This window comes from Rhipicephalus microplus, chromosome X, assembly GCF_043290135.1.
Source record: "Rhipicephalus microplus isolate Deutch F79 chromosome X, USDA_Rmic, whole genome shotgun sequence".
Classification (NCBI taxonomy): domain Eukaryota; kingdom Metazoa; phylum Arthropoda; class Arachnida; order Ixodida; family Ixodidae; genus Rhipicephalus; species Rhipicephalus microplus.
Genome location: NC_134710.1, coordinates 133,914,547 through 133,930,529, shown reverse-complemented (window position 1 = coordinate 133,930,529; position 15,983 = coordinate 133,914,547). Strand labels below are relative to the sequence as shown.

At 47.5% G+C, this 15,983-nt stretch overlaps 1 protein-coding gene across 1 annotated transcript in view; it reads left to right on the top strand.

Moving 5' to 3' along the window:
- LOC119176513 (peptidase M20 domain-containing protein 2) overlaps nucleotides 1-15,983 on the top strand; it is a 28,516-nt gene continuing 12,533 nt past the window's right edge. Inside the window, exons 1-3 of the mRNA XM_075877763.1 lie at nucleotides 1-330; nucleotides 484-632; nucleotides 1,205-1,354. Coding sequence (XP_075733878.1) covers nucleotides 114-330; nucleotides 484-632; nucleotides 1,205-1,354 — 516 coding nt within the window. The 5' untranslated portion in view covers nucleotides 1-113. The remainder of the gene's footprint in view (nucleotides 331-483; nucleotides 633-1,204; nucleotides 1,355-15,983) is intronic.

Genomic DNA, 15,983 nt, shown 5'->3' with positions numbered 1-15,983 from the left:
GTTATCTGTCCACACAGAAAACCGCGCAGACGACACGGTACGAAGGTCGGGTCGTCGACATCTCAAACACCTGGGCATACCTGAATGGTCGGCGCGTGTGCAAAATTTTTAGGATGACAAACATGTCGGAGATCGTAGTCGGCACCATCGATAAGTACCGTGATAAACTAAACTCGGTGAGCCAAGAAATATGGAAAAACCCCGAGTTATATTACCGTGAAGTGAAAGCCCATGATTATCTCTCGCAAGCACTCGAAGACGAAGGCTTCCAGGTTCAACGAAACTATCACTTGGACACTGCCTTTAGAGCTGAGTATTCAGTTGGGTCAGGTCTGTGTAATTTTCTGTACTTTGCATTTAGTGACTATCTTTTATAGCGTTTCTGAAGTGCGTCGCTATCACTGGAGGCGAAGCACTGCTGCTCTGTACTGCCTTCGAGCATAACTCTGTTTTGCCGTATGTGTGTGTGTGTGTGCAATACAGGTGGTCCCGTGATTTGCATCATATGCGAATACGATGCGCTGCCTGTAGTTGGACATGCCTGCGGGCACAACTTAATAGCTGAAGCAGGGTTTGCCGCTGGAGTGGCCGTGAAGGAAGCGTTGCGGTCCGATCCGAAGCTGAAGGGCAAGGTACCATTCGCGCTGCATTGCACGCCCACCTTCGGGTCGCCCTTTCATTATCTTGCTTTTCACGTGCTTTGACAGTTTTCTTCATTCTGCGCTCGATGATCTCGAACCTATTTGTTGCAGTACGGTTTTTTTCTAGCTGCTTGTCGTTAGTGAAAGCCAACTGCAGCATTTGAGGCACGCGATCACTAAGCCACCTTGAAAGGATGGCGGGGCGTAACACACTGCATATGCCGGCTCACTATATTATTAAATCTTCTGTTCTTGCACATACACATAGAAGACTATGTACACCACTGCCGTTTCTTTGCATTGAGGATATATATATATATATATATATATATATATATATATATATATATATATATAATCGTGACCTTATCACCAAGTAAGACCATAATTCATCTTTCATTAAAAAAAAAAGGGCTTTGTTTCTGCCGATACTTCTCACTGCTAAAGTGCTTAACCACCATCATGTTGCCGTGTGCTTGCTGTGGTTTCTTTGTCCTGCTTCTGTGTCAGTTCTTGTAAAGTGCTTGCAACAAACTTTTAACACTCCGTTTTTGATTCTCTAGATTGTTGTTCTTGGGACACCAGCAGAGGAAAGTGGAGGTGGCAAAATTGACCTGATCAATGCAGGTGCATTTGCCGACATAGACGTGGCCATGATGGTTCATCCCAGCAGAAGTAATGAACTGGCACCATTATTTATTGGTGTTGGCCATGTAAGTTGCTTGTAGCTTCATGGTAGTAAAAGTTCTGGCAGGTCCCATCTCGCCCTAAAAGTCTGTGTTAATGTTGTCATTGAAGCAGTTAAGTGACACTTGTACAATTGCCAAAGTCCTCTTTTCTGTGCAGCTCACTCTAATTCTATGTTACTGACATCCTTTTTTTCTAGCCTGATGCTTTTCACACAGCATGGTATAGTCTCATTGTGCTCACTTCCTTTTCCAAACTTGGCTGCCTTGTATATAGACTTTAATGCTGTCAGGTTTCTCTGACTGCACTCAGTTCGCAACTTCTTTACCTCTATTAAAGGGGCCCTGCAACGCTTTTCTAAGTAACCATCAAATGGCTTTGCTACAGGGGTTTATTGCCTCATGCATTAACCACCGCAAAAATTTTAAGAATCCGTCAAGTTGTTGCACGCTGTAATTGCTTCCTCTCTTCTCTCATCGCAACAAACACGCTGGAAGCTAAGCAGGGAGGGATGGAATGGGCGAAAGAAGTTATGCCACCCAAGTATCATGAGCTTGAGCACTTTATCTTCGTATGTGCAGCTTACTTTCAGGGTGATTGCGAGCGTGTGTGTGAGCACGTGGCAGCCTTCCGCAGCAGCCTTTTCCACTATGGTGCTCATGATGCTGAAATAAGTCAGTGGCCGAGAATTTGGGTATAAGGCATCATTTATAACACATTCTTTAACTACTTGAAAAAACTCTATGTATGCCAAAAGCGAGCAATTTGTGCTATAGCCAACGTTCTGTGTGCTACTCACATTGCCCCTTATTTTGAAGCATTCAATATACTTAAAGTTAAGTTGACTTCTGCATTTCATCTTTCCTCTGCATATGGCCTCACCATAAAGACTAACAACATAGACTTCATCACTTAATTTCGCCTAACAAGACGTCACTACGCATACGACATAATAAATCGGGACCTTTGGCTCCTGCCATAATGTTGAACTAACTATGGAAATCATTCGGTATCATTCCAACTAGCTGTACTCTTAAATACATACATTAAATATGGCATATCTGCTGAGACGGCTTCAATATGCAGCCTTTGCTTATTTTTATCGGGTGAAGATAAAAGTTTTCCACTAGCACCTCTTTGTGATGATCAGACGCATATCTGTTTGGTGCATGACATTTTTGTTGCCTTAATTATTTTTTTTTCTTCCTGTTGTGCTTTTATTGCCTTCAAGTTGACTTAAATTTTAAACTTATGTTGTGTAGAGAACAATATTGTTGGCGTATATCTCTTCATCCTCATTTAAGGAGCAGTCGGTCATCAGCCCTTTTCGGGTATATGCTTCTTCACATCCGTGGCGCTTGTTCGCTTCCGAGAATAAACCGAGTCGTCATACGCGGTTACAACCGAGTATGAGGACTATGACAACCGAGTATGCTCCCATCCCTGTGCTGCAAGCCCCTCCTCTTTACATCGTCAACCACCAGCGCAACCCTCCGATCTTAGCTGGTCTCCATGGCGAAGATGTGGAGGACTGGCTTGATAACTACGAGCGAGTTAGCACAACTAATTACTGAGACGACTCTAACAAGCTCAGTCGCGTCTCCCTTTATTTCAAGGGTGTTGCGAGGACATGGTTCTTCAGCCATGAGGTTGACTCGACCGACTGGCCTGGCTTCAAGCAGCAGCTTCACTAAGTCTTCGGCACGCCAGTGGTTCGGTCCGCTTTTGCAAAGAGGACCCTTGATGCTCGCACACAACAGCCTGGCAAGTTGTACACTTCATACATCGAGGATGTCCTTGCCCTCTGCCGGCGTGTCAGTTCATCAATGTCTGAGTTGGACAAACTGCACCACATTCTGAAAGGCGTAGGGACCACTGCCTTCAATGCCCTGGCTGTTCAGATTCCGTCTACTGTCACTGACGTCATCACCACGTGTCAGCGCCTCGATGAACTGGACTTTGTCCGCCTGCAATCAGGCACAAGCAAACACTGACTGGTGGACCGGGACCCGCGGAACTTGATCAGGGAGATTATACGCGAAGAACTCCAGTCAATGGGCCTCTCGCCACCTCCCTCTTTTGTAACACATAGCCTTCAGACATGACGTTACATGACATCATCAGAGAAGAACTAACATCCTTCACAGGCTCAGTGCAGGTACCATCGTCTGCGTCCAGTTTGCCAACGTACGCGCAAGTTGCGACCGCACCTCTCCCAATGGAAACTCCACGTTGCCGCTGCCATCGTTGGCGTTGGTTGCTGCTGCTGAAACACCGGTTCACTTCCGATTCATGCCGTCCAACTCTCCATCTGCCCATCTAAGTGCGCTATCTCCCGGTGCGCCCAACGTCCTCTGCTACCCGTCATGGCGCCCATCTCGTTCATTATGCTTTTACTGTGAATACTGCGCCATATATCCCACTTCTGCCGCAAGAGCCAGCAGGATGAGCATTGAGGTTACGTCATGCACGAACGGGATTTTTCCAGTAGCGGTTCTTATGCCCTGTGCTATTCATCTCCCGTTCCGCGCCCGCATCGACTGAGGCGCGGAACATTTACTGTTCAACCCGACGCCGCTCGCCTTCGCCCTGTCGTCGCACCTCTTCTCCGCTTTGCCGTGCCACGTTTATAACTGACCACTGATCGGAAAATTAAGTGATGCAGTTTTTCTAGGATAAACTGCATGTAAGAGTAGAACTGCTATTCCTCCAGCACGCCCGTTCAATATGGTGTCTGTCCTAGTGGAAGGCATTCTTGTGGATGCTTTGGTGGACACTGGTGCAACATTTGTGATTAGCTATGATTTTTGTAAATGTCTCAAGAACATTATGACACCTTATAATGGACCCACTCTAGTCTCAGCACAGGGAAACACCGTTCGCCCTTCCGCTTTGCTCTGCCAGAGTTTTTATTGACGATATTTTTCACTACATTCAGTTTACTGTGCCCACCCGGTGCTCTCACCAAGTAATGCTAGTGTGGGACTTTCTGTCTTTTTCTTCAACTGCAATATGTTGTTGAGAACGTGTTCTGCGCCTTACTTATATGAACTCTATGCTCGACGAAGACATCTACAAGTCACCTAGCCTGTTCGTGCCGGAAGATATCGAACTAGTGCCACGTCAAGAGGGACTTATGACCCTAACATCTAAGGACATCGACCATGGTGACGTCTCGGTGTCCCCTTTGTTCAATAGCGTTACTAAAGGCATAGCTCTTGCGTCAGGTGTGGCACGCTTTCGCAATGGCTCTCTGTTCGTCATTGCCATGAATGCTACATCGGAGAAAATTCTACTTCCACAGGGCACCACAGTAGCCTACGTTGTCTATGCTGAGCCTGTAAGCGTCGCGCCACTTAAGCCTGTCACCACCGAAGATCTTTCTACTTGTGTGCCTAGACCTTTCTTCTCCTTCACAGCTCTTATCAGCGATGACGTGATGACTACTCAGGCGCAACAGCTGCTTGCTTTGCTAACAAAACACGCTGACACTTTTGACACCTGCTCTTCGACGTTGGGCCAGGCTATCACTGCAGTGCATCACATTCGGACACAGGGAACATCTATTGTGCAACGCCGCCCATACCACGTGTCTCTCACTGAGCGATAAATCAAGGAAAACATCGCTGGCATGCTCCAACGAGAGGTGATTCGTCCATCCTTGGTCATCGCCTGTTTTGGTACGCAAAAAGGAATGTTACGTGCGCTTCGCTTTTGCGTCTATTACCGAGCACTTAACAGATTACACGTAAGGACGCCTACCCCATGTCACGCATTGATGACGCCCTTGGTAGCATACAAGACACGGAATACTTTTCAAGCCTTGATTTGCATTCGGGATATTGACAAATTCTGATGCATGAAGACCATAAAAAAAAAGACTGCATTTGCAACTCGAGATGAGCTATACGAATTTAACGTGATGCTTTTCTGGCTCTGCAATGCCCGCGACCTTTGAGCGCATCATTGACACCGTGCTGCGTGGCCTTAAATGGAAGACCTGCCTGTGCTATCTTGATAACATTATCGACTTTTTCTCCACGTTTTCTCAGCACCTGCAACGCATGGATGAAGTCCTAACATGCCTCGCCGGCATTGGTCTGCAACTCAACATCAAGAAATGCTGTTTCGCCAGCAAATCCATCAAGGTTCTTGGTCATGTCATGAGCAAAGACGGAATTCGCCCTGACCCCCACAAGATGTCTGCCGTCCTTCGCTTCTCGGGCCCCGGAAGGCCGAAGGGTTTAGGAATTTTTTTGGGCTCGCATTCTATTTTCGTCGTTTTATATGGAACTTAGCTTCAATAGCTGCGCCTCTACACAAGCTGCTTGCCTCTGATGTACCCTTCGTGTGGTTTGAAGAGTCTCAATCGGCGTTTGACCTGTTGAAGGAAGCACTCACGTCAAAGACTGTACTCTGCCATTTTGATGAGACCGCCCCTACACTCTTGTATACAGCTGCCAGCGGCTGCGGTATAGGTGCTGCACGTCAGAGCCTGTACTCTGTCATTTTGATGAGACCGCCCCTACACTCTTGTATAAAGATGCCAGGGGCTGCGGTATAGGTGCTGTTCTGCAACGGGACGGCTGTTCACGGGAGAGGGTCGTTGCATATGCTAATAGAGTGCTGACCGCTGCTGAGAAGAACTATACAATCACTGAGCAGGAGTGCCTCGTGGTGGTTTGGTCAGTACGGAAGTTCCGTCCTTATCTGTACGGCCATTAATTCACTATTTTAACAGACCAACATGCCTTATGCTGGCTTTCTATATTGGAGAACCTGTCCTGGCGTCTTGGTCAGTGGATTTTACGGCTACAAGAGTATCAGCTTGAAATTATTTATAAATCTGGCAAAAGATATCAAGACACTGACGCTCTTTCAGCCTCTGCCTACGGCACCGCCCGGCACTCCCACAACCGTTCCCAACAACACCAGTTTAGGCATCACTTCCAGTTCGGTGGCCTTGCTTGCCTCACTGGACCAGATGGCCGCCGACCACAAACAGCCGTTCAGCTCTCGCCACCTGGCTGACCCATACTGTCGACGCATTATAGACCACCTTTCTGGAGCTTCGCGTTCACCCAATGCAGGGCTTCGTCGTAAACCCGACGACCACTTTAAGATGGAAGATGGTATACTATATCGTCACATTTATCACCTTGACGGTCAACGCTGGGTACCTGTTCTACCATGCACTCTTCAACATCATGTGCTTAACGCCTTTCACGACAATGCGATGGCTGGCCACCTCACCTTTCACAAAACCTACGACCGAATTCGAAGCCGATTTTACTGGCCTGGTTTTTTTTAGCAGTGTAGCACGGTACGCAGGTTCCTGCTCTCCATGCTAGCGTCACAAACTCTCGACTTCTGCCCCTTCCGGCCCCAATGCCGTGCCCCACAACGCCATTTGAGATTGTAGGTGTTGATCATTATGGACCTCTTCACATCACTGGCTCTGGAAATCGATGGATAGTGACTGCCATTGATCATTTGGCGCGCTACGCCCAGACAACTTTTGTGGTTACTGGTTCAGCTGCGGAAGTTGGGGAATTTGTTTTTCAGGTCATAATTCTGCGTCATGGTGCTCACCGCATACTCCTAAGTGACTGTGGAAAAGCATTTTTATCCCAACTGCTAAGTGAAGTTCTGCGCGTCTCCAGCACTACACACAAGACAGCGTCTAGCTACCATCCTCAGACGAATGGACTGACCAAGAGATTTCACCGAATTTTTCCCGATATAATCGCTGTCTATATTCAATCGGACCACAAAAACTGGTATAAACTACTACTCCTCACTACTCCTCACGTTTGCCTACAATACCCCCGTTCAACACACAATCTGCTACTCGCAGTTTAATCTCGTTTACGGATGTGCACCAACATTCTTTATCGACGTTTCCTTCTTCACCGGGAGTATCACTCCATCCACATCTTCTTGCGAAGAATATATTTCTTGTATTTCCCAGTGTCGCCAGCATGCTCGTATGAACACAGAAGCCACGCAACAGCAAAGGAAGGCTGTTTATGACACTTTTCATCAGACAGAGTGTCTCATTCCGACAGGAGAACGAGGTGCTGCTCTTGACACCCATTCGCACACCAGGTCTGCGCGACTAGTTCCAACCTTGGTTCATCGGCCCATACATAGTTTTGCAGCAAACTTTTCCGGTCGACTATCGCGTGACACTTGTCATGCCAACTGACTGCTGTTACTGCAGCACCAAAGTTGTCCACGTCTCCCGCATAAAGCTTTTCACGCAACGTTCCTTGTCACCTTGACTTGCAGCGGCCAGCCGCATCCACATGGTGGGAATGAGTGTGGGCATATATCACGCACTTCATCCTCGTTTGAGGAGCAGTTATCACTTTTCGAGTGTGTGCTGCTTCACGTCCGTGGCGCTTATTTGCTCTCAAGAATACACTGAGTCGTCATGCGCGGTTACAATCGATCGTCGTAATATTTTCAATTGTGATGTGCCTTTCTTTTCTTTTTCCCCCCATTATTATTCTCAATCACATTAATGTGTCTCATTATATGTAATGTGTCATAAATAAAATATTTGGTGTAGGACCTAGTTTCCACTATGTGTTGCCACTGCCTATATTTGTGCATTGAATATTTCCAGCAAATTTTTTTTTCTTCTACTTGACTATTTGGCTGCTGGACTTTGCAGGGGGCCAGAGCTTTGTCATGCCGCAGTACTGCGGCTTTTTGTCCGCTATCACCATATTTCTTAAGGAGAAATAAAAGCTGATTGATTGATTGAAGAAGGAACGATTCCAAGCTCACTTTGAAAAATTTATTTTTAATTCCAGGCCGCGTGCTGCACTATAATGTTTGACTTGCATGTTTTCAGGAGCAGCGTTTTCTGACCATGCTGAAAAAGTGTTGCAGAGACCCTTTAAATGTTTGTCTGTAACTAACTACATTACAGTTTTTAACTCTAAATTATTTTATTGGATAGTTATAGTCTTACCTGTAAGAACTAAGTAGCTGTTGAGTGGAGGGAAACAGTTCTTGAACTAATCATATTGAGACCCAAACTCTCTGTATTGTGCGACGACCCGTGCCCCCTCAGATTTTGTCAAGGCTACCCAAATACTTTCCCCTAATGTATTTTGTAGTCGGGCAAAGGAACTGTCCTGGTGATCTTAAATGGTCACTGAAGAGAAAAATGATTTTTCGCACATTAGTAAAGTACAATTCTGTAATCCCATAAATGCCACTCTTACCGAGATGGTTAATAAGCGAGCAAGCACGCGAAAATAAAATGCAATTCGATACGCCACTTTATAATTTCAGCACCAACACCCTGACGAATATTTTGACAGTGTCTGACAAGTCCTACATCGTTCCTAATTGGTGAAATATGTGTGCCTTCTCATCTGGGGGGCCATAGACCCAACGTATGAAAGTTCAAAAAATTTCATTGAGCTAATATTGCAAAAATACGGATAACACATTGTGAAATTCGTGACATCATGTGCGGAGATTTCAGCTTGAAACTTAAAAATGAAACTTCAACTTTGATTTTCTCCTCTCATAATGAATTTACAGTCGTGAAACTTAGAGCATTAGAGTCCTCATAGTATATACTATTAATGTAAACCAAGTAATTGTTTTACCTGCTGTCCCTTTAATTAATTGGGCCTTCTCAGTGACCATGGGGCACACCACGGACCCGAGCCAACGGGGGGTTTCGACTCCCTCCCACGCCTCACCGTGCGTGGCTTAGCTGTGTCCGAGGAAAAGGGAATCCTGGGGGTTAAGCCACACTGGGTGCTTGGACCTCTAAGGCCCCCCGGCAGAGACAACACACCCCTTTGGTCCCGGCTTCACGTAGACGGCACCCCTGGGCTGACCCACCCAGGGGAAATTGGCAGTCACCTTTTCCTATCTATCTCTTCCTAAGTCTTCGTCTTTATCTTTCACTTTTTATCTGTCCTTGCAGCGAGGGTGAACTGCGTGTAGTTGCCCAACCTTAGATAGTTATATTCGGTGATAGCAGCGATGCACGGCTGGCGTCTCCAAGTGTTTACTATTCAACCTTGTAGCGTCTCCTTGTTGGGCTCAGTGGTGGGTGGCCAGCATCCCCACCAAAATTGAAAACTTTTTATGGCCAACTCTTTTCCCGCCTTACCTAATTGCTGCCCGAAAAGGTGACGCAGTGACGAACGTTTTACATTTGTCCAACCCAAAGATTTTTTTCCTAAGTACCACATGATCCAAACCAACATGAGACAAAGACAGTCCGAACAATCTCGCCGTTTCCCATGTCATCGAGGTGATCAGCCCTGAATATAAAGTAACCAAGATGGGAAGCAGTAATATGCTGGAAGTTCATGACAAGCTCCAGTATGAGAAACTGTGAAAACGTGTAGCTTTTGAAAACATCCCAGTGTCGCAGGTCGCATAGATCTATGAATACAGTGCGCGGCGTCATCTCTGATGACGACCTTCTCGAACTCGATGAACGTGATCTCCTCTATGGATGGCAAGACCAGAACGTTGTTAAAGTACAAAGAATCGTGATTAGGCCAAATGACAAACAAATTCCAACCAAGCACATAATTCTAACATTTGGAACCTATAATCTCCCTGAATAAATCGAAACCAGCTACTGTAACCTTGGTGTGCGACCGCATGTACCTAATCCACGCGGTTGCTTCAAATGTCAGCGCTTTGGGCACGGATCGCAAAGCTGCAGAGGGCATGCCACATAGGCCAAATGTTCATCTAAAGAACACTTGTCTGATTATTGAGCCTCTAAAGCCTGTTGTGCGAACTGTGGAGGGGACCACCCCTCCTACTCCAGATCATGCCCCTCGTGGAAAAAAGAGAAGGAAATAGTAGAATTAAAAATTAAATTCAACTTGTCTTTCCAAGAGGCATGCAAATGTTTTTCTCTGCACAACCCATCTTATCCTTCTTTCACCGATGTGGTGCGCCGGGGCGCCGTGCCACACCTTTCCGTGCCTGCAGGTGGCACACAGAGTGTGACCGCGGTCGCGCCATCAGCGCCCCCGCCTGCAGCAGCCTGTACTGCTCCGTGACCTGACAAACAGGTCCGGCAGACTTCCGTGTCTGCCAGACCCCAGGCCACTGCAAGCACAGTCAGGTCCGAAACCACTGCAAGTGTGCCTGATCCGCCACCTCGCAAAAGGTGATGGATACAAGTCCCACTCCTCCGGCGCCTCAGACGCCGAAGGACAGGCGCAACTCTTTGGAGCGTGCCATAAAAGAAAAAAAAAAACAAATTACAGGGACCCCGAAATGCCCTGTAACCTAAGACAACACTTCTTGTACACACAGCACCACAAAATATTAAAATGACTCAAATACTACAGTGGAACATCAAAGGACTGCTGAGAAACCTCGACGATGTCCAAGAACTTTTACTCGAACATTCGCCAAAAGTGCTGTGTGTACAGGAAACACACCTTAAATCCAAATACACACAATTTTTATGTTCCTATTTGATATTCCGAAAGGACTGAGATAATGCTGTCGCGTCATCTGGTGGCCAAGGTGTAGTTAGTCAAGGTGTAGCATGTAGATATCTACTACAAACACCTCTTGGGTCAGTGGCTGTTCGAGCAATTCTTCTCGTAACCATCCGCTTTCTTTATATAACCTCCACAGTGTCATCTTGAAAAACATGAATTATAGTCCTTGATAGATGAGTTACCAGAACCTTACATGGTTCTTGGGGACTTGAATGCACATAGCTGTTTATGGGGTGATTCTCGCTGCGACGCACGAGGCCACCTAATTGAACAGTTCCTGTTCTCTTTTGGTGCATGTCTGTTGAACCAGAAAGAACCCACATACTATAGTCTTGCCAACAAAATGTACTCATCCATTGACTTCAGCATTGTATCCCCATCACTTCTGCCCTTACTTCAGTGGAAAGTGATCAATAATCCTTTGGAAGTGACCACTTTTTCATAGTTTTGAGCTCACTACCATCAAATCAATGCCCTCCACAGGTTCCAATATGGGTTATAGACAAAGCTAATTAGGAACAATTGTACGAGATTACCCACCTAAGTTGGACTGACATATCGTGTTTGAGCATAGATGCAGCTAGACAGTATCTTACTGCCTTTCTAACCGACGCTGCAGCTCGGTGCATCTCGCAAAGGGCCCGCCAAAGGACGTGTCCCATGGTGGAACAACGATTGCCGAAATGCACACAAGAAACAAAATAAAGCGTGGAGGTTGCTTCGGGATTCTCCCACTGTGGAGAACCTCGCAAACTTTAAGAACATAAAGTCACAAGACAGGCGGACTTCTTATACACATGAGGGCAAATTCTGGAATAGGGTCAATAGCATAATAGGGAGACAGGCATATTCACTTCCACTTATAGACACCCAAGGTGACACCCTGGAAGACCAGGCAAACTCTCTGGACAAACACTTCCGACAGGTGTCTAGCTCATTGAATTACTCCGAGGCCTTCCAACGCTACAAAACAAGAATAGAAAAACAGAAACAGAAAATATGAAGCATATAATGAACCTTTTTATTTACCTGAACTAATGGCATCGCCTAATCGCTGCAATAAGTCTGCCTCAGGCTCTGATCTTGTAGTATATGAAATGTTAAAGAACATACCTGCCAAAGCACAAGGTACCCTACCTTCCCTCTACAATGCTTATATTGTTCTCGGGTGAGATGCCTACTTCTTGGAAAGAGGCTATCGTCATTCCGATTTTGAAACAAGGCAAGGACCCATCCTGCGTGGCGAGTTACAGGCCCATCGCACTGACAAGTTGCCTTTGCAAACTCTTTAAGACGACTGATACACTTCCCCGAAAAGAAACAAAACAGTCTACTTGACCCGTACTAGTGCAGGTTTCGAGAAAGATGACCCGCCATCGACCATCTACCACGTATCGAGGCACAGATCCGATAGGCTTTCGTCCACAAACAATTCTTCCTCTCTGTGTTCCTCGATATGGAAAAGGCTTACAATGCCCCGCCGCGGTGGTCTAGTGGCTAAGGTACTCGGCTGCTGACCCGCAGGTCGCAGGTTCGATTCCCGGCTGCGGCGGCTGCATTTCCGATGGAGGCGGAAATGTTGTAGGCCCGTGTGCTCAGATTTGGGCGCACGTTAAAGAACCCCAGGTGGTCGAAATTTCCGGAGCCCTCCACTACGGCGTCTCTCATAATCATATGGTGGTTTTGGGACGTTAAACCCCACAAATCAAAAGGCTTACGATACTACATAGTGCTTTGTTATATTAAGAGACCTGCATCACCTTGGTGTGCATGGCAGAATGTTTACCCTAATCGAAAGTTACTTGTCCAACCGCACGTTCCGTGTGCGTGTGGGTAATGTGTTGTCCCAAACATTTGTGCAAGAGACAGGAGTGCCGCAGGGTAGTGTGCTTATATACACTTTTCATTATCAAGATAATTTTTTGAACCTTGGCATCCCACAAATTATGTGTTATTGCACATGTGTCGACGATGTGCAGATTGGTTTTAAATCATGGAATCTTTCATCGTGTGAGCGGCAGGTCAAGCTAGGTCTAAACAAGATGACAAAATGGGCAGAAGAAAATGGTTTCAGCTTTAATGCTCAAAAGAGCACCTGCATCTTGTTTTCTCGGAAGCGAGGCATTCATCTAGACTCGGATATTGACCTGCATGGTCAACATCTCTCCGTAAAGATGGAGCACAAGTTCCTAGGCGTAATTTTAGATAATAAACTAACATTCATATTGCGACACACACGTAGTGGGTCGACTGCAAGAGCGGCTCTCAATCTGGAGGAAAAAAGATTGCATGTTTATTCTCCGCTCGAGAGCCAGCCACGACTGACGCATCGTCCTAGAGGTAGCTACTCGGTGGTTTAATAAACCCCCCAGTACTTGTGATTTATCGTGACAAACTGGTGGAAGTGCTGGGTAGTCTTACGGATGCTGCAGACCCCCCCCTAGGGAGCTGTAATGTGAGTCCAGTGCCAGTCAATACTCCCGTGCATCGGACCAGCCTCCGGAAGTCGACGATACTGCTCTCACCACGTTGACAAACATGACCAGCGCTTCGGTGAAAACCTTGCCAACTGGCACGGGAAGCACGACGTCGAACCACTATACGTTGGAAAGCCCACAGGCACCGGCGACGTTCCATGGTACGCAGCGCGAGGACGTTGAGGACTGGTTGGTGGACTTCGAGCGCGTAGCCACCTTGAATCAGTGGGACAACGCGGCGAAACTCGGTCGTGTCTATTTCTATCTTGAAGATGGGGCACGTACGTGGTATCAAAATTGAGAGGAGCAGCTGACGACGTGGCCCAAATTCTCTCGTAGATTTCTGCAAACCTATGCCAGTGCTGTTTGCCAAAAACGAGCTGAACGAGCTATTCTGGTTCGCGTCCAGTCGCCAAACGAAACTGTGACCACGTATGTTCAAGACATGATGGGCCTATTCCGACGGGCCGATTCAAGAATGACGGAGGACAAGAAGTTGCGTCACTTGATGCACAGTGTTAAGGACCAGCTTTTTGCCGGCCTTGTGTAAAGCCCTCCGAAGACTGTCGCGGAGTTCTTGTCCGAAGCCGTGACAATGGAAAAAATGCTGCTGCAGCGATCGAACCAATTCGACAGGCGAGTCAGTGACATGTCCACTGCTGACATTTTCACCGCCGCTGGAACCAGCAATGACTGTCTTCGTGAGCTCATCCAAAATATAGTACGTGAAGAGTTGCAAAAGGCTGGTGTAACCCCTGATCCCGCAGTTAGCTCTATTGCAATGGTGATCAAGGATGAGCTGCACCAGGCCCTCCGGGACACCTTGCCTCCCGATACAGCCGTGCCAGCTCCTGCTGAATACTACCGTGGGACAACCTACACGGAAGCCTTGAAACGCCCTGCTGGATTGCTGCCATTTTTCGTTCATACTGTCCCTGCTGTTTCACTCCAGTCAGCGCAGCACCGTACTATGAAGGCACGTACACGCAACCGTCCTTGCCCTTTGTCCGTGGCACTTCTGTCGCCCATCGTTCGGTGCAACCAGTCCAGTACATCGCCCCGCCGCGGTGGTCTAGTGGCTAAGGTACTCGGCTACTGACCCGCAGGTCGCGGGTTTGAATCCCGGCTGCGGCGGCTGTATTTCCGATGAAGGCGGAAATGTTGTAGGCCCGTGTGCTCAGATTTGGGTGCACGTTAAGGAACCCCAGGTGGTCGAAATTTTCGTAGCCCTCCATTACGGCGTCTCTCATAATCATGTGGTGGTTTTGGGGCGTTAAACCCCACATATCAATCAAATATCAGTCCAGTACATCGATGATCGGCACACGTCTCCTTGGAAGTCTGATGTTTGGTACACACCTGATCACCGGCCTCTATGCCTTCACTGCGGAGAAGCAGATCACTTGTACCGCCAGTGTCCATTATTTCACTTTTCTCGATCTCAAAAACAGGTACTGGCAAGTCGAAGTAGATCAGCGAGACCGCAAGAAAACAGCCTTCGCGACTCCAGACAGCTTATACCAATCTCAGTACTCCCTTTTGGCTTGTGTTCCGCGCCGGCAACTTTTCAGCGATTGATGAACACTGTCCTCACAGGGCTCAAGTGGCAGACTTGTCTTGACTACCTTGATGACGTGGTGGTCTTCTCTGCCACGTTTGAGCAGCACCTTCACCATCTGCACAGCGTGCTAGAGGCTATCCGATTGGCGGACCTCACACTAAAGCCACAGAAGTGCCACTTTGGCTAGGAAGAACTCAAATTTCTTGGTCATGTAGTTAGCACTGAAGGAGTCCGGCCCGATCCGGACAAGCTTGCCGCTGTTGCCGAATTACCAGCTCCTGTCGATAAGAAAGCCGTGCGGCGCTTCCTTGGTTTGTGCGCCTACTATCGCCAGTTCATTCACGGCTTTTCACAGATAGCAGAATCTCTGACTCGTCTCACGAGGGACGACACGCCGTTCGTCTGGGAAAACAAGCAACAAGCAGCTTTTGATGAACTGCGACAGCGCATGCAATCAGTGCCTGTTCTCGCTCATTTCGACGATGATGCTAACACGGAGGACCATACTGACGCTAGTAACGTTGGGCTCGGTGCAGTGCTTGTTCAGCGTCAAGAGGACATCGTAAGAGTGATAGCCTACGCCAGCCGCTCTCTATCCTGTGCCGAGGCGAATTATTCCACTACGGAGAAAGAGTGCCTCGCAGTCGTGTGGGCAGTCACCAAGTTTCGCCTGTATCTTTATGTTCGTCCCTTCAAGATAGGGAAGGACCACCATGCCCTCTGTTGATTGGCAAGCCTGCACGACTCTTCAAGACGGCTAGCAAGGTGGAGCTTGCAGCTGCAGGAGTTTGACGTCACCATCATGCATAAGTCGGGCCGTAAGCATAAAGATGCTGACACACTATTACGCGCACCCCTTCATGTCAGTCAGGAAGCAGAAGAAGACGAAGGCTTCCTGGGCGCAATCAGTTCATCAGACTTGAGCAAACGGGAGCGATATGACGCAGAGATTCGTCCAATCATCGATAATTTAGAGGGCCAGGGTGCCATCATACCACACCATTTATCCCGCTCGTTGATGTCATTCTGCCTTCGAGACAGTGTGCTGTACAAGAACGCCCGTTCGAACAACCGTGCTTACCTCCTGGTGGTTCCTCGAGACATG